Consider the following 22784-nt stretch of genomic DNA (forward strand, 5'->3'; position numbering starts at 1 on the left):
TAGTGTATCTCAAAGTCTGTACAGAGCAGCAAGCTGTTGGGAATTCTCATGCACATACAAAATTGATTCGAATTGTTACTCATAAAAGCTTTAGGTGTTGGGCTCCGAGCTTTTTCCCACATTCTTCAAACTAACCAACAAAAAAACCCTAAACAAATGAGCTGCGTGACAAGGTGCCATAGAGCGTATTCATTCAGAGCAATTGACCAGAAATGCACACACATATATGTATGTGTTTGTTTTTCCATATTTGTATATATATATTGCATGTGCAACCACCTAAATGTAATTATCGCAGTAACAATAAAATTACCCTATATTAAAGTGGGAAACTTTAATACCTTTTGTATGTATGTATTCATTGCCACCTATTAGCAGAAGAGGGACAGATTTTTATATAAACACACAGTTAAAGGTAGAAAAAGTCGGGGCAGAAGATAAGAAACTATCTTGATAAAGAGATAGAGAGCGAGAGAAAGAAAGAGAGAGATAGAGGACAGCAGAGTATATTGTAGTCAGTCAGGTTATGACAGAGATAAAATTTATTAGATTGCCAAGAACACATATTAATATAACACCTATAATTTTAGCATGAAACAGAATTCATAAGAATCACAGAGTAGGGCAATGTTATAAAATACCTTCTTTTTTTTTTAAATAATAGTGCAGTAAGAAGTATGTATATTTGAATAGCAAATGGTGGAAATGAATAAACATCTACACGAATTTGTAAGACTTACTAGAATTCGTGAGAATCGCAGAGTAGGGAAATTTTAAAAAATATCTTTTCAATTTCAGCGCAGCGAGCGCAGCTATCAAATTTTGAAGTTAAGTTAAGCTTCGTAGAAGAAAACAAACACAAAATAATACAACACACGTAAATATATATGTGTAATACATATATACACATACATATAGGTCAACTAAGATCAACTAAGGACTTGGTCAGTTTTTGCTTTAAGAAGAGTGCTTGTTCATTTTTAGCCCATGGGATGAAACACGCATCTATTAAATGTTATGTAGATCTACGAAAATAAAGTTAATGGTCGTTTTACGTTTTAATTGAGTTGAAAACAAAAAAATCGCTATTTGAGCCAACTCTCTTTTGTAACGGCCTCAAATCAATGAGTTATGACTGTCTCGCCGAGACATACCGTCCGCACGACACTCAAAAGCTAAATGTTCAAGCAAACAACGTGAATTCTGTTTTTAGCCGAGTTTTCTACCAAAGCTCACATGAGGGTATTTTCAGCTGGCGCACAAGAGTATGCAGCATAAACTTTTTCGGACTTTGCCTGTAGCCACGCGCACCAAATGAGGTCGCAAAATACCGTTATAAATCGATATGTTATTTAAATTGGAAAGAAGTTCAGCTGAAATATATATAGAGACGAAAAGCAGCCCTCTCAGTTAAGAGCATTCATGACAGATCAGACAGTGGGTCCTTATTAATCCAGCTCAAACAGGCCTTTCAAAATTTAATTTTTTTAAGGGCGACTTTATAGTTTGTTAGGAACTATCTCCAATCAATAAGAAGAATATTCGACCGGAACGATCGCTCGAAAATTATGTTTTTGTATGAACGCACATACCTATTAAGCCGTATCCAATCGTACTATTCTATTATATGCCCCAAGTTTTAAGTCTACAAGGGTATTTAATTTTTGTCGTGTCGCAGATTGTGGTTTTTTGTTTGTTCTCAAGTGATCTTATAATCTCACAATCTTATATTTTACGAGTCTCCCCAATTTTATTATGTACTTTATAATAAATATACTATATATCTATGTCAACATAATTAGATGGATTTTAAATCCCATGTTTATTATTGAGAATAATTTTATACAATTTTGTTTTATTTCTTCTTCGGTAGCCACTTTTTTATTTCTTTAAAAATAAAAATAAATTTTTAAATAAATGCATTCAAGATGTTTTTAAAAAATGTTTGCAATAAATATGATCAGCAAGGGTATTTAATGTTCGGCATCGCGTAGCTAGCCAGGCATTGATAATGTGATGAAAGTCTCGTTGCAGCAGAGTAAATATTTGATTAGGTCTCGTCGTGTAGCATCTGCATTTGTGCACAAAATGAAAGATGAATGAATTTGTAGTCAGCATTCAAGTTAAACTAACTCACTTAATAGCTGACATTAACATTAATCATTTTGTGACCGACTGCTTTACTCAGTTGATTAGCTAACTCAAAATTGATATGTTTACTTCTCCATTCCAGCAAGCAAATCTCAGCCCAAGCCGTTCGGCGTGCCGTTTTGTAAGGTAAGTTAACCTGAACTCTTACTGGCTTTGAGTACAGCTTGGCGTATGCGTAATATGCCAGAATAAGTTAATATTACATACGCGAGCAATTTCATGAATTCGAAAATGCGTCATAACATGAAAAGAAAAAGAAAACGAGAAAAATAACCAACCACAAAAAAATAGCGTTAAATTCTCGCTCTCTCGGAACGCTTTGGTGCGATGCCGTCTATTTTATTTCCCTTAACCAGCAAATATGTTTGCGGTGTAAACAGCTCGGGTTCCCCATGGCTGGCCATAATATCCGTAGCGAACGATGTACCCGGCTAGAGCTGGTTCCAAAAATAAAAGCTGTCTTCATCCCGCCAGAGATGGGCTCGACTATATGAGGCTCGTGTGGCACTTAACAATATTTCGGCTTTAATTCGTATTTTGGCAACGTCACATATGGGAAAGTACTTCCCAAGCCCCCATTCCTAATGCCATCGGCAAACAATTGAGTGTGTCAGTTACTGTTTAATGATACCTACATACTTACATATGATGTTGCTGATGACGAAGAGTCGCTCGGCGAATCCAATCCGGGCCGTAGGCGGGGGTATACACTATCAAATACCCATTATGTTAGCCATTGGGCAGGGGAAAGAAAAAACATAATTCACAATGATTTTTCTCATCAACTCATAAACTGTTTACAAACATACGTCAATACACTTTGCTCACTTGCAGAGCATGATTCATGGCTGATGTCTGATTCACTTAGTTGCTGACTTTAGGAAATGTAAGGCATAATATTTACTATATAGAGCAATATGCATAATTGTGGATGCAACTACTGAGCACACAGAATTATCCAATTGGTTTATTCCGATTTCGATTTCGATTTGTCATATAAATTTCCCCATTTCATTCACATTTGAACTGCGCTATGTTTTATGGGAAATGCTTTATATATAAATCTTATTTGAATATGTTAGCTCATGGAAGGTTAAATTAACGTACAACATTTAATATAATTTGTGCTGCAAGATTTACAATAAATCTTTAGTTCACATTTCAGAAAATCACATTTATATGGAAGTTTCTCTTAATTGTGGAACATTTTCTTGATTACAATTATTTTAAATATTTTTTTATGTTTGTTTAAGCCATACAAATATTTTGAGAAAACAACAGAAATTAAGATAAAATAAAGAAAGGAAAATTGTTAATTCTATGGCGATTTTCAAGTCATTTGAATTATTTCAAAAGTAATCAAATAAAAGCCCAAGTATGTCGTATATATTAATAAGTCGTATATATTAATAAAAATAATAAAACATTATTAATAGTTAATTAATTTATACAAAATGTAAAATCTGAAAATTGTCGAAATTATATCAAAAAACATTATTCCTAGATTTACAGCAACATGAAAAAAATTAATAAATTCATGCATTCGATTTATATTAGCTTGATACAACTTGCCATTTCTTGCCTGGGTTACAGAGTATAACAACTAAACACAAAAACAAATATTGAGCTTTGAGTTTCTCGCTCGGTGATTTCCCTGAGCTGGAACCTGTCGACTGCCGGCTGTCAACTGCCAGCTGCCAGCTGCCAGTCAGCAGCTTTGCCGCCTGGCTTGTCTGTGGTCAGTTAGTCGAGCTAATCGAGCTGGTCGAGACGAGCCGGGACCGAGAGATCCGCTGGTTGAGCTCTGAGCGAGAGCTTTGCTTTTGGGGTATTTCCACATGGCGCATCAATTGAATTGGAGTTTTATTTTCGTGCCATGATTTTGGCAGGTGATGCACAAGCTACGTGTGTCTCTGACCGTCAGCTGGTTGGATTTGGGGCCGTTGTTGCTTGTTTGCTAAAAGCCAACTGACCGTTTAGTGAAGGCCCCGCACCCCCTCCTTCTGCTTAGGGGGGGCTTAGGCCAACACAAGTAGCTCTCGCTAGAATTGGCCGATTGATCACCGGCCTGGGCAGCATCCGCCTACAGTAGTTAGCCTCTTCAGCTCAAATTATAAAACACACAAGCGCAGAATCGTGTGTGCCTAGCACAACGTCAGCCTCAGCCTCAGCGTCAACGTCAACGTGAACGCCAGCGCCAACACATTGACTCGACGCTCTGACACACAGTCAAAGGGGCTGATAAGAAATCAACTGAATTGCCTGCTTATGAAAATAAAAACTAACAACAGGAACAGCAAAGCACATAAATGAAAACGGAAATGCAAGAAAAGTTGCTCAGTTAATCAAACAATTTAAGATTTATTTTATTTCGTTTTTTATTCGCCTCCAAAAACATTGCTATCAATTGATTTGCACTTTTATTGAATCGATAATGAGTTTTATTATCAAATCTTCAAAAACTAGAGCTATCTTCACATTTGATAGCATATTGGTTTAATTGATGCCAAAGTTGAATAGTCCTTGAGGACATATTTTGTTTCCCAACGATTGTTCCTGTGGGAGGCATACATTAGAAGGGTTTATATTGATAAGACAAGGTATGTGAGGAGAAGAGGAAAGCTGCGCTTGCTCAAGACTTTTTGGAAAACAGAAACCATTTCCATACAAAAACCTTCTTTTCAACTGATGTTGATAAGATGTTGCCCAAATGAGAGGAGTATGAAAAGAGTATTCAAGGCCAAGTTTGTTACAAATATCTTCACAAATGAAAAAGGCTGCTTACGCGAACTTAATCTAAAAATCTATATAACATATATTACCCGATCTGGCACGTGGCATGCATAAAATAAATTCTCTTAATGATCTTTGAAAATGAGTTTGAAACCGATCAGACGGCAAACAATAAACTCGCATGCTACCTTTTTGCTCAAATTTAAAACAGTTGTGAGTGAAATATTCCAAATCGTCGAAACACGTTTTTAGGAGGGAAACTGAAAGTAGCGCTGGCCTCGCAACTGAGAGACTAGCTTGCATAAATGACATGACGACACGATATCGACTTGACTGCTGATACTGATCTAGAATATATATAATTTATGAGGTCGAGGATGTCTCCTTCTGTGCGTTACACATTGCATGACAAAACTAGAATATCCTCTGCAAGGGTATAAAAATAGTTGATACAATACTTTTAAGCCTTTGACCATATGCTGGCAATAGCTACAGATATCTCAATATGAAAGATAAATTAATTTAATAAATAAATGATTAGGCAAATGTAATTTATAACAATTTGCTGGGACTGAGCTCTTGATGTCCGTGTTCGCGCAGGAAACTATTGTTTTATACGAAATATCGATGGTTAAACTCATTTAAATACGTTTGCACATAGTTGTCATATTAAATAAACATAAACATAAGCCTTTTGGACACTAGAGTGCCAAATGTATAAATAGTTGATTTGATTTCAATAAAACTTTTACCAATATTTGATTAGATCAGGATATAACTATATATAGTATTCAACAAAGCTGTTAGAATAGCTTTGTGATATTATAAAACGGATTTGACCGACTCCTGCTTTGAGATAGGGGCTGTACCTATGTTTGGAAACGAACTGGCTTCAGATAGGAACTCAATTTAATTTTCATTTATTGATGTACATGTTCCGTTAAAAATGCAACTTTTAATGATTTCTTTCCCATTTACCAACACTGTTTGCCGATCAAACTTGATAACCCGTCGCAAGCCAATCACATTATATATTTAATTGCTGATGATATTCTCATCAATTATGTCGCACAGTGCCACCTTAATTTGTTTTCCATTTACCAACACTGTTCGCCGATATAAACCTGATAAGCCGTTGCAATCATTGATAATATCACTTTTATGTATTTGCTGATGATATTCTTATCGATTATATCGCATTGTGCAAATATCTTGTCAGATTGCAAAGAATATGCTATCAGATTAGCCTAAAGGGTCACTTTTCCGTTATCGGCTTGGGTACTTGGATTGTTTTTGAAAGTGAACACATTAAGCCACTTTCACATAATATCTGAGACACATACGCAACAAACATGACTAATGCTGAAAAACCATAACATGATTTATAGTTCATTGGCAATGAGATTAATCAGAAAGTTAGCCGGAACAGGATCCGGAACGGGAGTGGGAACGATTCAATGAATGAAAAGCTTGCAGCTACTATTCCCCTTAATAGATGATCGCCGTCATTCATTCATAAATTGTAATCATTATGATAGGCGGATGTTAGATGAAATTTCGGAGACGTCACTACGCAATGTACAGGTCATTTCTAAATAAGTAACACTCGCTGTGAAGAGCACCCCTAACAAGCTTTCAGCGTCAGCTGGCAACTTCTTTGGGCCAAAACAACTGACTATACACAGATACACACGTATGCATGCATCTACATATATAGATAAGCTGGGAAGCGAGATAAGTTGATGTCGTTGGCGTTTCACACCGCATGTGCGAAAATTAGCAGCCGCAGTTTGTGCAATGTCATTGCCGCAACCAAGCTAGCGAAGCCTCACGGCAGAAAGGGGTGCGCAGGGAGCGCGGGCTTGGGGATTGGGCTTTAGGGGTAGGGTCAGAAGTAGCTGTCGTGGGTAAACAACAGCGCCGGCTCTTGCTAGTCATACACACGAACCAAAAATAGCAAAGAAAATGCACAGCTCCTCGGCCATTTCATGGCATATTTTTCAGATATTACACAGGCGCCTTATCTGCAAGCTGGTAATGGAAAGTAAAAATTATAATTGTGCTTATTCCGCATGATTTTTTTTAATTTTTTTTAATTTATATATGTTACCTTGTTTACGTAGAGGTTCCCCTTAAATATATAATCTGTATAACCAAAAAAGAACCGAGACATATTCGCTTAAGTTTAATCATTTTAAATCTGAAATAGATGTTTATTTTATTTAAAAAACACAACTATTATATTTCTAGTCATCTCCGAACGTAGTATAGTCAGACTGGGAACACTTTTTTGAAGTTTTCCTGCTTTCTTCTGAAAATTTGATTTTTGGTGTTTACATAAGTTTGGCATGTTTATGCTCTGAAGTGTTCAACAAGATCGGACAATAAGAACCGAAGCCATTCAAGAAATTATTTCCCATAATAAGGGGCAAAGGGAAATAGAAGCAAACACAAAAAAGAAGCTGGAATCCTTGTTAGGACAGATCGATACTCAATTCAGGCTACATCCTAGTCGGGCACTCCCGTCTGGCGACTCTCACGTGTTTCTGATTATGTTGGTTCTTTATTATTTACTAAGTAGTATAGAATGTTGCAAGTTTAGCTGGTCTCTTTTATTATTTTAAACATTCCTCTTTAGTAACAGTTTTGGCATTCTTTATTTGTGAGAGAATTTCTTTATACACATACACGGATCTCGATATTATTAGTAATAGTACATTATTATACCTCATTTTGTAACATCAAGTTATTATGAAGTTATTTTCAAGAATTAACTAGCCAGAATTAAGGGATGCGAGAAGCCAGGTCCGACCAACTGATGCTCGGGCAAGAGAATTCCGCGAGCGAACTCGGAGTTGCAAAGGGCGATGGCTTCTGCTCCGGCTGTGCGTATGCGTAATATGAGGTAACATTTTATAGAAGAGTCGATTGGAGTGGAATTAAATCGAAACGCCGGTTGCTGGGCTGCGTGTCTCTTATACTATGCACCTGGTATTGTCTTCTCTCTCTCTTTGTTCTTCTTCATGCCCACTTTACATACATAACTCAATATTGGCGTTTGCCAATTGCCGACTGTTGTTTAGTTTGCAGTTTGCACGCACAGTAAGACCGCGCGAATCGGAAATGCCAAAGCGGCTGAAGGCAATGCATAAGCAATAAATACCGGAAAAAAAAAAACAACAACAACAACAACATAAACATAAAAACAATAATCAAGAGTATTGAATGAGTGCGAAAAAAAAGTAAATTAAAGATGAATGTACAAATATTTCACTGAACACCTACATGATTTACCTGTGTATGTGTGTACAGATGTATCTGCATATGTGCACATGTAAAATATACAATGCATATGATATGTAAAGCAAAAGTAATATGTAAATATGTTGCTTGGGTTTTTGGCCTGCAAAAACAAATGTGTCCGGCGTGTGGCTTAGGTTAATGGAAATGGAAAATACCAGTTAGTATTTGATCAAGTTTATTAAACATTTTAAGAAATTTAACATACAGTAGGCCACAGAGCTTATCTGATAAGCATACAGGGTATCTGCTAGTCAAAAACAACTGTTATTTACGGCAAAATTGTAGACAAAATTGCCAGTATGAAGAGAAATCGAGAGCGAGAGCATGTGGGAGTGAAAAGAGGGGCGGCAGAACACAGAGACACGTTTTAAAAAATGCAGGTAAATAGTTGAACGGATGTACGGAAGTAGCCGCAAGCAGCAGCGGCAACAACAACAACAACAATAATAATAAATACAACAGGCTAACTAACTAAGAATCAATGAAATCAACATGCGGCAAAAACATTGCAAAATGCAATGTCACATCCGTTTTGGGACATGAAGTGTGCGCATAAATTAAAACGCTCCCAAAGAAAAGGAAGAAACTAAGCAACAACAACAACAACAATAACAACTGTGGCACTGTGGCGCTGTTGAGTCATCTTGAAGCGACAGCGACGTCAATAGCGTCTTTCTTAAGATTTAACCTTAAGCATAGCCCTATGCCAGCGCTTAAGCTTTTGCTGTCGCGTGCCAAGAATAGAGCCGCAGCCAGGGCGGGCAAAGTCAAAGTCAGGCAGGCGAAGCGTCGAGTACATACATACACGTTCTCTCCGTCTCTCTCATTCGCCAGCCACGCTTGCCCTGTATGTCGCCTATGTGTGTGTGTGTGTGTGTCGTGAATTACAGTCGCAATCGCAGTCGCAGTCGCTGCTTAAAGTTTCAATAAGGCGCGTGCGGCTGGCAGCAGCCGGACATCGCGTCGTGTAGTCTGCGACGACGCTGCTTGCTTGCCTGCTTTCTTACTCACATTCACACTCGCACTCACACTCACAAGCGCGTGCTCACACTCGCCGCACTCCATGCTCCACACTACACTCACATTTACTCTCACTCGCTCTCGCCCTCGCTCTGTCTGTTTTGGCGCACTGCGCCTGTGTGCTTGTATTTGTGTGTGGGTGAGTGTGCCCCACTCGTGTGCTAAGCGAACAACGGCCTCTCGGCTGGATTCGTCGTGTATTGTTTTTGCTGGCCGCAAGTCTGCGCGCGTGTATGTGTGGTCGCTTTGCTTACATATGATTGGCTGGTAATTACAGTTCGCCCAAATTGTCGTCATCACTTGTTGTCGTCACTTGTCGCCGTTGATATTGCTGTTCTTGTTGTTGTTGTTGTTGTGGCTGTTGTGGTTGTTTTTGTTGTTGCCCAAGATGCTTTCGTGTGTGTTTCGAGCTTTGCGTTCGGGCAGCGGCTCTCGCACGTTATTTATATGCTGCGCGCGCCACGAAATATTAAATAAGTAACAGATCTTGAAGAGTTAACTTGTGCCGGGTGCCCCGTCCACTCCAGTCCAACAGCAACTGTAACAGTAAACCATACACAATCCAATAGCAAGAGTCGCCAATAGTTCAAGTACTCGCGTTTTACTTGCGAATCCGTGCGGGAATTTCTCAATACTGTGTGTGCATAAAATGCCCAACGCAACAACAACAACAACAACGGCAACAGCAGCAACAGCAGCAACAACAATGACAACAAGGCTTAGCACATGCGGCGGATTCGTAACGCGCCGTATTAGCCAAATGCAAGCCAGAAACGAGCACAGGTCGTCTATTGCCACCGCTAGTCCCGTGTCCTTCGGCAATTGCCTGCGGCACGAACCCGTCTCGGTTGCAGCAACAATTGAAGCGCCAACAACAGCAGCAACAACAACTGCAACAGTCGCCTGCCAGCGTCTATGCGGCCTTCAGCCCTGCAGTCTAATGTGTAAGTTTGTGGCACGGCACGTGCTGCCTGTTGCAACAATTGCTGCGCTGCATCCAAACACAGCGCCAGTCACAGTGATTCACCCACCCAGCACTGAGCTGTTTCCTAATCAGATTTACTCACCCGCTATGTACGTCTATCTGTGTGTGTGCGTGTGCTTGTGTGTGGGGGTGCGTGTGCTTATGATATGACAGTTTATTTATTGGACTTCGCCGTAAAAAAGTCACGGCCGCTTTTGTTGCCATAGGTTTCGCTTAGAGTTGGGGTACGGGCAGTCGATGTTGCCAATTTTATGTAGGTCAGGCTTTGTCTTTCCCGAATGCCAATTGGAACGCACACGTCCAATTAGTCTCTCTAATAAGTTGACGAGCAGAGTAGGACAAACAGAAGGGAAGTTGTTTGAATTTGATTAGCTTATATTATGTCTAATTAAATTATTAGTATATGAAAAACAAATTCTTTGGAATCAATCCATACGAATCTTGGTAGTTTCCTTTGAGTCTGTTGCAGGATATATGACTGAATCTGATGCTGATCAGGCAGCTGATGATGTTCTAAAAACCTTAAAGTAATTAATTATGAATGTTTTCCAAGGATATTGTTGTTTCCTGTTGGTCCCGTCTTTCGAGCTTTCCTCCTTTGACGTGGGATCGATAACAATTATAAGGTTTAATGTTATTTATATTTATATTTATGTTATTTCATTAAAAGTATTATTCATGCGTAATCGAAATGTAAGCTTCGTTAAGAACTTCACTGGTTTTTCAAGTTTAAGCTGTTCTAAGTAACAATTTCTTGCTGAACTTTGCTTTTTGCTTAGTTCTGTTGCAATTCCAATAGGTTTTTTTTTTATGGGCTACAAAATGAATTCAATACTCATTTTTTTATTTGCATAGTATACGATTCCGATTAAGATTCTATGAGCTTTTCGTATGATACAAATGGCTAATATCAAAAATCGTTGTCGCCTTAAGCTTAAGTTTATGCATTGACAATTCCACAAGTTGTTGAACTTATATTTGAATTTTTCAATTGCAGCTAGTGGCAACTATTGGGTACTCGGTGCACTGCTGATAATACTGACCGCCAGCTGTCTGCCCAGCGCGATCGCGTCGCCTCGTCGCATGGTTGGTCGACACTTGATACTGCCGCATCGCCATCACGTGCATCTGCGCTCCGCGGGACAGGAGCATCATCCGCCGCCAAATAGATTCATGAACTGCATGGTGGGAATGAATGTGACCGAGGCGAGTACCGCACATGCGATAATTGTCAGCGAGGAGACACGTAATGCCACCATTGATCTGCTGGAATCATGGGTGAGTACACTTAACCGCTGCAGAGTCAGGAGTACGGTTCACTAACTGGTTCTCCAATCTGTTCGTTCTCTTCCCGGTACAGCTGCAGTTGAAAGACTTCAACTCAATGGAGGAAGCCAAGCGGCAATATAGACTGCATGATCTCGACCTGGAGTATCCGCTCAAAGAAGCTGCCAACAATAGTGACTACGACGGCGAGGACAGTGAGTCCCCGGAAGTAGAGCTCGAAAAAATATTCGAATCGCTAAGCAAACTCCGTCAGCTGATGAGCCACATCAACAAGTTCTTGCCCAATGATTGGTACAAGGACTACTTCAATAGCTTCGAGGACAAGCTGGAACACAACATGTCCGTGGCCGCCAATATGCTGGGCATACAAAATTGCCCCATGGAGCCCACGAATGAGGTGCCCGCGCACAGGCACAATCATCCGCTGCTGGAGTTCGCCATTGTCGAGGAGATGACCCGGCTGCTGAATGTGCTGGAGAAAAAGTATAGGGTCATGCATCGACGTGTGATGGAGGCTGCGAATGCCTAGAACTTTGTCACAGACGAAGCCCTAAAGAACGTACAAGCAAATGCCAAAAAATAAGAAGAAGGAGAAGAAGAAGAAGCAAAAGATAAGGGGGAAAAACTAATCTAAACTAAGCAGCATATCGAATTCTAACGCAATTTTTTTGCCTTACATTAATATTATTATTATTATTTTTTAATCCTGCATGCCATCTATGTTTACTAATAGCCTGTATTAGTTAATACTGAACCCTCTCACCGCTCACGTTGATTATTTATTTAATATTATTTAATTTAAATATATGTATACTATATATATATACTTTTTATGCGCATATACGATATAGTTATTTGTCAATTTTCATCATTTGTTATTATTTATGCATTCATTTGATCGTCTGAAAAATTGTATTTATTATGTTTAATTAATTTATTCATTTCAAATTCCTATTGTTACTCGAAAACGCCTTAAATCTTAATGTTTTTTTTTTTTCTGTCGCTTTTCTTCTTGTCAGCTATAAGCCCCAAGTATTATAAAATAATAAACGCAATTTGCGACTTTACTATAAAAACTTACTTCAATCCGGAATTTTGATATGTTGTGCAGATGTGGGAATCATTTATTTTACATTATGTTCGTAGAGGGGTCTGAGATGTCGCAATCTGATGGAACTGCGTTTGTTTAGAGCACGGGACAATATATGGATCAAGTCTGACCAAAATTTCAGAGGATTAATGAACGTATGGAAACGGCTTAAGATTTAAGATATATTTGCAAAAGAAATGCCGATATGGTTAATAAGTAGCAGCTCTTGAAGATTCTATGAAATTGAAATCGAAATTGGCAACAACCCACAATTAATATTGCACAGATTTAGGGCTTGAAATGACACATTTATGTTTAAAATGTAAAACATTTTAATTCAAATTGTTGTACATTTTGTTGTGGAATTTCCGCATTCGCATTTCTGTGAAAGCTTCTATTGCTTACTTTTTGTGCATGTGCTTAAACTTGTTTCAAGTATTTCAATTGCTTGGCGAAAGAATTTCAGAAAAATTCAAGATGGCGAGAAGTTTAACTGCAAATCTATGGTGAACTGTAGTCGCAGCTAATATTTCCGGTTTGCTGTCGATATGCATACTCCATTTGCCTGGCAACAGTTGTTGCTCTAAAATTGGCGACAAATCAACGGCAATTGCCTTGACCCACCCACAAAAAAGCTCGAGAAATGTGTAACATAGCGCAAGCACGTTCCATTGATAGGAATGAAATAGACATTCACATACACTGGCAAATGCCAGTGTGCGTGTGCGTGTGTGTGTTGCCCGTGAAAAACCCCGAACTGTATGAGCAGGTGAGTCAGTGGGCTATTAAAATACTACAATTGCGCGGAGCAGTGGAGTAGGCAGAGCAGGCCCCGAAAGTGCTGCGATTGTATACACACACACAAACACACACACAGTTGGAGTAGCGCCGGCGCCATTGGCGCAGACTGTCATTGATTTACCGTTGCGCTGGTCACACTTCGCTGGCTTCACAGACTGGATTCTGTCTGGGCATCCTGTGCATTGGGCTGTATCGCTTTAATCGGTAATCGGATCGATCTGCGGTTGGCCGCTGCGCGTGGCTGTCGGCGTCTACGTCACCGTTGCCAAATCACAGCCACGCTCTCATCTCTCGCGTCTCGTCGCTCGCCACTCGAGTGTCTCTCTGCGGCTAATTAGAGCTAACTGTTTACCCGAGCGCGTGCCCATTGAGTCAGCAACGGCAGCGACGCAAGCGCTGACAGCGCTGGCTGGCGTTTTATGAATGAATTCAACGAGCCGCAAGCTGCAATGTGGCAGCGACGCCGGCAGCGGCAACAGCAGCAAGGGCAACAGGTGAGCACAAAACGTGAGCGAACGTAAACAGAAAGCAGGTTCTTTCCACTTTTCCACTCACTCACACTTCGTACCGTGCTCACTCTCGCCGCCACGCGGCTCTTGCGCTCACTGAGAGCGGCCGACTGAGCGCGCTGCGAGTGCTGTCATTGGTCCGCTTGGCTGCCGTTAATATATCAGCTGAGCGCAATTCGTACTGTCTGCCCACCAATAGGCAAGGCGACCCACACAAATTCAGATACTTACTACACGCACACACACACAAGTATACAGAGGCCACAGTTGCTCGCTCTCCCTCTTTGCCTGTCTCTCTCTCTCTCTCTCTCTCTCTATATGTCTTGCTGGTTTTGACGCCCTAAATGCAGGCACTTGCTGCATGGGATCTGAGTCAAGTTCAATTATTGGAATTAAGCTGGGAATTCCAATGCGGCCAATTTGAACGTTTCGTGCGGGCTACAATAACAAAACACTTCGATATTTTTATCGTATCTGACTCCAATGGATTTTCCAGTCTTTGCCACGACGTTAGAGGGTTAGCTATACTCCTTGGGGAGCGCACTTTCTGGTGTTAAAACCCCAGCTAGCAGTTTAAGTTTGAACAACAAGCTCTTGAAGTAGACTGATTAGCTCGATTAGACCGTTGGGTAAATTAGCTGCAATAACTATGTGAAATTCGTCGTGTCTAAGATTTGAAACATTTTAATAAAATTTGAATCGTTTTAATTTAGATTTGAAATCAAACATCAAAAATCAAACATCAGTTGAAGAAAGAAATATAAAGCTTGAATAAAGTTTATATAACGTATTTACATTGAATAATAAATAGTAAGTATTTATTTCATATTTTGATAGAGTTTTTGAAAATTACAAATTCGTCAGTTCAGTACAAAGTGTCTTTTAATTGGATTCCCATTTAAGAATTTTCGTAATCATTTCAGGCCCATCCACAACGAATTCCAATTGCAACGCTAATTTGGCAAAATAAACAGCAGCGATAACAACAACAACAACAACAACAACAACGAAAACAAACAAACAAGCCAATCGACTAACCAACCGTTTCATGCCATTGCCGCCTGTACAATACACCTGAAACATGGACTCGATGTGAGAATTGCAGTAAAAATCATGATAAAGCGAAACGATTTTACGCATAATCAAAACAGCACTAGCCTCTAAAAACTCACACCTCGCTGCAGTTGTTGCACACGCACACCCACAAATTTACACACACACACACACACGCAGTTAACATAGAAAATGCCCCGAAGTAAGGCAAAGCCTGAGGGTTGGGCTCGGGATCGGTTTTGGTTTCGGTTACCGATTTGGTCGGTCTCTGTGTTTGGGACAGGAGCTAAGCAGCGTGTAATGATTATACCCTAGCACTGCGCTCGCAACAAGTCGTTTAGTGCATGGTCAACAGGTAACGACAACGCTTAACTTTAAATTATAACATAATAATAATTAGAAGTAAAAAATGCGTAGAAGACAAGACTCAAATAAACGTGAATATGCATTGGATATTAGAATATAATATTCAATTAAATTTAAAAATAAATAAGATATACAAATATATTTTAAATAAAATGTATGAAAAATTAAACACCGAACATAAAACACGTTAAAAAAATAATATAAATAAGATACTGATAAGATATTGAACACCTTAAAATAATAAAGGTGTATATTTTTATGAGAAACATCTTGGCAAATTTAGTAATAATAAAAATAAAGTATCATATAATATAATAGAGAAATATAAATATTTAAAAATTAAAGAAACATACATAATATATTTAAGAGATCAAAAATGATTAATATAAAAAATCAAACAATATAACACATTAGTTTAAAATTGTATCAAAACAACTTGACAAATTTAGGAAAATTTTAAATTAATAGATACATATATATATAGTATAATATAAAATAATATAAAAAAGGATTGGTTTAAAAAGGATAGAAACTTATAAGTAATATTTAAAAAAATAAAATAAAAATAAAAGAAAAAACATTAAAATAAGACTTCATCAAAATATTTGGACAGTTTGGGAATAGTGTAAATATAAAATAATATAAATATATAAATAACATAAGATAAGATAATATACTTTAATATAATATATAAAAATATATCGTATAAATTAATATAATAGAAAAAGAAGGCATATTTAAAAATCATAGAAACATATAAAATATAAATAACAAAAGGGTATTCAATCTTCATATGTGGCAGTAACAATTACAGGGCATAATTTAGTCGAGCATTGCGCGCTGGGCTCGTGCTCGGTTAACCATTGACTGGCCAGCCCCGACCGGTGCGAGGTCGAGGAAGGTGTTCGCTGCTTGGCGTTGTCTGTGGCAATTTGAGCGTATCCTTTCGATTAGATACGGCCGGTAAAAAAATTACAGCATGACAGCGGACCGGGGACCGGGGACCGCACACAACAGCTCAATTTTGTAGCAAAATATTTTGTTGTCCAGAACGAATCGCAACTAAAACAGTGTGAGCGACTGCGGCGAGGTCAGCACGGGAATGGCAATGGCAATGGCATCGGGAATGGGAATGGGAATGGGCATTGCACACGGACTCATTGGCAGCCGTCGGATCCTTTCGACGGGGCGTCCTGCCGCGCCTGCGCACTCTCTGTGTGCAGACAGCAGCAGCAGGAGCTCATCAATGCAATAATCGTGTTTGTTGTCCATGTAGATGAAGATGTTTTTGGTGCGAATTGGACACATTCAGATACGGATACAAGCATAGATATGTGTATAGATGCACCCAAGGGACGGCATACAAAGGCTGCTGCCGTCTTGATATATGTACCTCGCAGCGAGTCCTGCGAGTGCTGTGTGTGCGCGTGTAATGGTGTGTGTGTGTGTGTTTGTGTTTGTGTGTGTGCAAGTCCTCTGTGTGGCGCGCGGCGAAAATCAAGGCGAGTGCCCCCGCTGCGCGACACGGCTGCTTCCTGCTGCTGCTGCGCGGCCAAGTCAACAATTGCACTTACGGTTAGACGCAGGATTCTCTGGCCTTCTGGCCCTCTGGCCCTCTGGTTCTCGCCGGCTCCCGGCCATAGGCCCAGCAGCCATGGCCCGTACCCGTACAGCTGTTCGGCCAAACAATGTGGACATAATTTTATAACAAAGTCGCACAAATCAAAACAAAAAAGCAACTTAATTTAATTAGCTCGTCAATTGTCCCACAACGCTCGTGATTTTCCAAGTGTCCGAGGTAGATGGGGCAGAACCCTCGAGTCCAGGTCATTTTTGAATTAGGCGACTGCCCAACAATTCAGCTACCAGGTACCGCCACTTAGTTGGGGCGTTTGCCCTAGGTAACAGCCAGATTTGCAGCTAACCAGAAAATTGACCTGCTGCCATTTGCAGCTGAGAAATTGGCCAAGCAGCTGTAGAGCATCAGATATAAATATGCAAAACGTGTGCTAAATCAATCAGTGCACTTTAAACTGTTGATTCGAGGTGAGTGAGTAGCAATACCTCAGCGAGAACCGAAGACAAATATTTCTCTGTGAAGTGAATATCCTTTTCTAGCGAGTTTTTTCTTTTAGTTAAGCACATATTTTGGGCAGAATACTAAATTTGGCTTCTAGGAAATTTCTTTTAACCATATAAGAAAGGTACATAAAAGTTGAATGCATAATATGATTTTTGGTTATAACTATTCCAGCTATATGGTAATTTGTATTGATCCGATACTTCAATAACTTAAATGATTAGATATGTCTATATATAGGTTAAATAGGCTGTGATTTACAGAGGTTTTTTCTATTGCCTAGTTCTTTAAGACCTATTCTCATATTATTATAATGATCAGATCATATACATTTTGAGCTTGAAGTTTTAATAAGTATTATGTATGCTTCATAATTTTTATATTATTTATATATTAGTATTAGTGGGTATATATTCGCATAAATATTATTTCTTTTAACCATATAAGAAAGGTACATAAAAGTTGATGTGATTTTTGGTTATACCTATTCCAGCTATATAGTAATTTGTATTGATCCGATATTTCAACAATTCAAATGATGATTAGATATGTCTATATATGTATTTATAGGTTATATAGTCTGTTACTTTCAGAGGTTTTTCTTTTGACGAGAATCGAAATATATTTGGGAACAAAAAGATAAATGGACAAATTCCGGACCTAGTGGCAGTCGATGTTCACAAATCATATACAAATAATAAATGGATCAGCACATCTAAACAGGTTTTATGATTTTAATTTATCTATCATATATGACAAAATCTTAGCAAAATCTAGTCTAATTTTATTTCGAAACTATATATTAAGATAATACATATGTAAATATAATTTAGATATTCTCAGCATAATCTTTTTATTTTAACTTAAAAGTATCTAACTTGACTTAAAAGACTTGTTGGATATTGATCAAACAAGGAACAGCTTTCAGCTGTCTTAAATTGTTTTTTTTACTTATATCATAGATCATGTGAGGATTTGGCGAAAATACTTTTAGGTATATTGACTGGACTAATTCATACATTTATAATGTGTTAACTCTATTTATTTGAATTCAGGAAGTTGAGAGAGTTTGCTGAAAATGAAACTCTTCAGACAAGAAAGTGTACGGACACCCAGGGCAAACGAGGCGAGCTCTGCATACTTTGCGGCGTCGAGGCTTCAGCTGTTGCTTAAGCTCTGGCTGATGGGCAGGTAAGTTGGCTTTAGCCCAGTTAAGGGCTTCGTTTAACTGGCAAGCCAAGGTCGTCGAGCGAGATAGACCGGAGTATATCTTGCTGGAGAGTGTGGCGGAGACAGACAGAAAGCAAGAGATAGTGAGAAAGAGAGCTGTGTGTAGAAACAGGGAGAGAGAGAGAGAGCTTGAAGCAAAAAGAGATGAAGTTAAAGAGTGTAAAAGAGAGAGAGAGAGCTGTTGCATTGGGGCAGGCGTACGGCCAGGTATATTGCCTGATTTCTATGAGAACGCTTTGAGTGAAATCTTTTCATTGGATAAGTGGAAAATGAGCCTGGTGCCTATCAACACAGCGATGGCGACAAGCACACACACACGAACACACACACACACACACACAGACACGCGAGCGCCCGAACAGGGACCGGCTTAAAAAGTGCTCGACTAGCTGTTGGTTGGTCTGCCATTCGTTGCAACTGTGTGTGCGTGTGTGTGTGTAGGATGGATATCAGGTACACGCAGGCACACAGTCATTGGTAAAGAGCGGGGCAGGTCCAGACAACACTCGATCAGGCCTGACAGGCAGGCAGACAAATGGAAATGGACTGCCAGGCAGCGCTCCTCACGCACACACACACACACACTCACATGCAGGCACACACAGAGTCAGAGGCCCGACCCGACTCTCGACCCGGCCGGGCCGGCCCGGGCCGGGCCGGGTCTTCAGTCTTCAGTTTTCTTTTACGTACCGTTCGTTTTTCACATGGTCTTTTGGCTCTGGCTACGACTGACGTCGCGTCGGTCGCTTCGGTTTCGGTTATCGGGTCTCTGGTATCTGGTCTGTGGCTGTGGCTGTTGCTGCTGCCGCTGCCGCTGCTGCTGCTCAACAAAGAAAGCTGGTCGAATTTAGCGCAACTTTTGGTTCAGTTCGGTTTTGTGCCTGGACGTGAACAGTAGTGCACGCGAGAAGTGTTCTTCAGTCTCCCCACAAAGGAAACTAACAGCCAACCAATAACATCAGCAGCGGCATAACGTATATGAAAAACCATATAGAAAACTTTTGCGTCAAACATTTCTTTTTGTTCAAGTGATTTTTCGTGTGTTAAACCCAAGTGCAACAACATCAAATACAAATACATCAAATAATAACAAGAAACAAACAACAAAACTGGATTATACTGCAAATTGTTAATAACAATTTCGCCTGATCAACTTTTTAACTATAATGCGGTGTGTGTATTAGTTTTGTTTTTATATCTATATTTATATTTATATATATATATATACTTAATTAAGAAAAATAAACCCTTTTAACATATGTCCTAAGAACTTAACTCGAAATGGCATTTGGGAAATGTTGTTAAGTTTCAGTTTTTAAAATATATTTTGCAATTGCCAGACAATACTTTTTAAATTTACAAAACTGATTTGTATATTGTTTTCGAAAAAGAAATTCGTAATTTTCAAATAGCTACGATATGAAAACTGCGCATGCGCAACGCGCAAGCAATTGCAGAATCGTGTAGAACGCATTGAAGGATCGTGAAAGATTTTCAAATATTTCAAAAAAAAAAAAAGAAGAAAAATAATGAAATAAGAGAACAGAACGAACAAATGTGTGTAGCTGGCCGGTTTTGAGATTCCATTCAATATTGTCGATTTAAGAATTGAGTTAGCTGTTATAAATTCAAAGTTTTTGTAAAATATATAAAGCGGAACATTTGAACGCACCAAAAAAATAAAAAAAAATGTTACAAATTCTAACAAAATTTTTGAGATACAAGCAAGTTGCATTGCTGTTGCATTTGCATTGTTGAAGGATCGATAAAAAAGAAAAACGTCCTGTTTCAATATTATATAACCCAGCGACAACAATTCTTGCCATGTTAATCACTTGATATTCATTGTGTGTGTGTTTATTTTTTCCTCTTTCTGTTCTCTTTTGCATTTTTGCCCAAAAACACAATATTTTTTTTTTATTTTTCTTTTGGAATTTACTGTTACGAAACGCTTTTGCATTTTTGGCAATAAACCTTTTTTGGCCCATTGAACACACACGATCAAAAATCCCAATAAAATCATAAAATCTTAAAATTATTAAATATTCATACAAATCATAATAATAACGCAACAAAAATATATATTGTTATATCTACCAAATAGTTGGTTGCCATTGCGCTGCAACCAAAGTTAAAGGCACCAAGACGGCATCGCCAACGGCAATCACCACAAGGACAACGCCAGCAACGGCAGCAGCGCCCCGTATCAGGCAAAGACTTCAGCGTATCGCGCGGCAGGACAATGCGGATATGTGGTCCACTCTGCTGTTGCCACTGCTGCTGCTCCATTTCGTCTATATGCATGCCGCACTGGCCATGGCCACGGCTAGCGGCGGTCTCACTGTAATCGAGGGCGCCAGCACCAGCAGCAGCACCAGCTCCACCACCACCAGCACCACCAGCGCCACCAGCAGCATGGCCCTCTCCACGGCAACCGCTGTGGCCGCCTCTGGTCAGCGGAAGCGGCATCGCAAGCGGAATAGCAGCTGGTATGATTATCGCAATTACAACGAGAATACCACGGCGCTCGAGTGGATGAATCCTTGCGGCGGCTCCTACTATACATCATCCGCCACAGAGCGACGTCGCGCCCAGCGGCCCAAGCAGGTAACTAACATTTGGCTAACGGCAGCTCCAGGCTTCATTACTCAACCTCTCTCTCTATCTCTCTATCTTTGTCTCACTCTCGCTTAGATCTTCAACCAGTTGAAGCGCGCCGCCGGCACCGAGTACCGCGAGCTGAACAGCACGCAGGAGCATAAGGGCATCGATATTGGGGATATGCAAGTGTGGTCGCTTCACAAATACAATTACAAGTTTCTGCCCAAGCTGAAGCCCAATTCAACGGTATGTATCCTTCACTCCCTCTTGCTATCAACCCCACTCTCTCCCCCTTAATATCACGAAGCTCGCTCATGCGCCATGTTCTCTTTTTCTTTCCCCATCGTTCGCTCTCTCTCTCTTTCTCTCTCTGGTAGATCGCCCTGAAGCGCTGGTACCGCAACATGCAGACCTATGTGGCAAGCTTTGCCTATTTGCGCCGCGTTCAAGTCAATTGGGATCGGCAGTATTTGAAGCGAGAGTCGTCCGTTGCCAAGGAGCTGAAGAAGCTGCTGCTCAGCTCGCGCAGCATGCTCTGCGAGCTGGAGACGGCGGTGAATCGCACCTATCCGGCTCCGGTGGCAGCTCCTGGCCGTGGGGCAGCCAAGCAGCGCCGCTTGATGCAGCTGCCACAAATCTCGCGCAACGACATGAACAGGCGGCTCAAGTTGCGCAGCAAGCGTCGACCCGGGGCAGCGGCAGAGACAACGACTGAGGCGGCATCAGCGGCAGCGGCAGAGGCAGAGGCAGCCGCAGCAACTACAATCGGTGAGGCAGACTCCATGGATATGCGCTTTGTGAAGCATCATTATTACGAGTTTCTGCGCACCATGTGGCAGCTGCTGCGGCGCGACAGCAAACGGGAGCGCCAGCAGCGGCGTCAGCGACGCCAGCGGCGCCAGCAGCGGCAGCGACAGCAGCAGTCGCCGTTGCAACTGCAACAGCACCAGCAGCGACAGCGACAGCGCCAATGGCAGCAACAGCAGCAGCTGCAGCAACCGCGGCTACAGCTATCGCTGGCCATGGCTGGCAATCGCAGGGAGTTCAACGAGGTCTCCAAGCCCCAGCTCGATGTGCCCAGAGGTGTCAACGGGCGGCGCGGCAAGCGCCAGCAGCCGCCGCCCTCAGCATCTGCATCAGCGTCAACGTCAGCGTCTGCGTCAACGTCAACGTCAGCAGCAGCAGCAGCAGCAGCAGCAGCAAACCAGCGACAACAGCGCCGCGTGCTGCGCACGTGAAAACTCCACAATAATATTATGTATATTAATCCTAAATGCAACCCTTAGCTCGCCTAGTTTAAGTAAATTATTTGATGGAGTTTCCAAAACAAGTTACTCCAGCTCTTTCTATAGACCCACGCAGGCTCCCTCTCGCTCGCACTCGCTCTCGCTCTCTCTTTCTCTTTGTGTTTGTTTTAAGTTTTATTAGCTTATGCCCAAAAGTTATTTATTTATTGAAATTCAAATTCTAATTCACGGCTTATATTTAAATATAAGATAGTCCTAAGTCCTAGGCTCGCCAGACTCTCACCCTCTCTCGCTCTCGCTCTCGCTCTCGCTCTCTCACTCTCAATGT

General features: G+C 40.4%; 2 protein-coding genes across 2 annotated transcripts in view; both read left to right on the forward strand.

The window, feature by feature from the left end:
* LOC115764349 overlaps nt 1-12369 on the forward strand; it is a 13543-nt gene extending 1174 nt beyond the window's left edge. Inside the window, exons 2-4 of the mRNA XM_030707307.1 lie at nt 2234-2277; nt 11190-11470; nt 11553-12369. Coding sequence (XP_030563167.1) covers nt 11276-11470; nt 11553-12008 — 651 coding nt within the window. The 5' untranslated portion in view covers nt 2234-2277; nt 11190-11275 and the 3' untranslated portion in view covers nt 12009-12369. The remainder of the gene's footprint in view (nt 1-2233; nt 2278-11189; nt 11471-11552) is intronic.
* Nucleotides 12370-20236: 7867 nt separating this feature from the next.
* On the forward strand, nt 20237-22512 carry LOC115764427 (chromatin modification-related protein eaf-1). The gene is made up of 4 exons (XM_030707428.1): nt 20237-20457; nt 20713-21215; nt 21303-21455; nt 21587-22512. Exons 2-4 carry the CDS (start codon nt 20859-20861, stop codon nt 22445-22447), a joined length of 1371 nt encoding a protein of 456 aa, XP_030563288.1. The 5' UTR covers nt 20237-20457; nt 20713-20858; the 3' UTR covers nt 22448-22512.
* Nucleotides 22513-22784: the final 272 nt, after the last annotated feature.

This window comes from Drosophila novamexicana, unplaced genomic scaffold, assembly GCF_003285875.2.
Source record: "Drosophila novamexicana strain 15010-1031.04,08,12 unplaced genomic scaffold, DnovRS2.1 tig00000820-arrow-pilon, whole genome shotgun sequence".
Lineage (NCBI taxonomy): Eukaryota > Metazoa > Arthropoda > Insecta > Diptera > Drosophilidae > Drosophila > Drosophila novamexicana.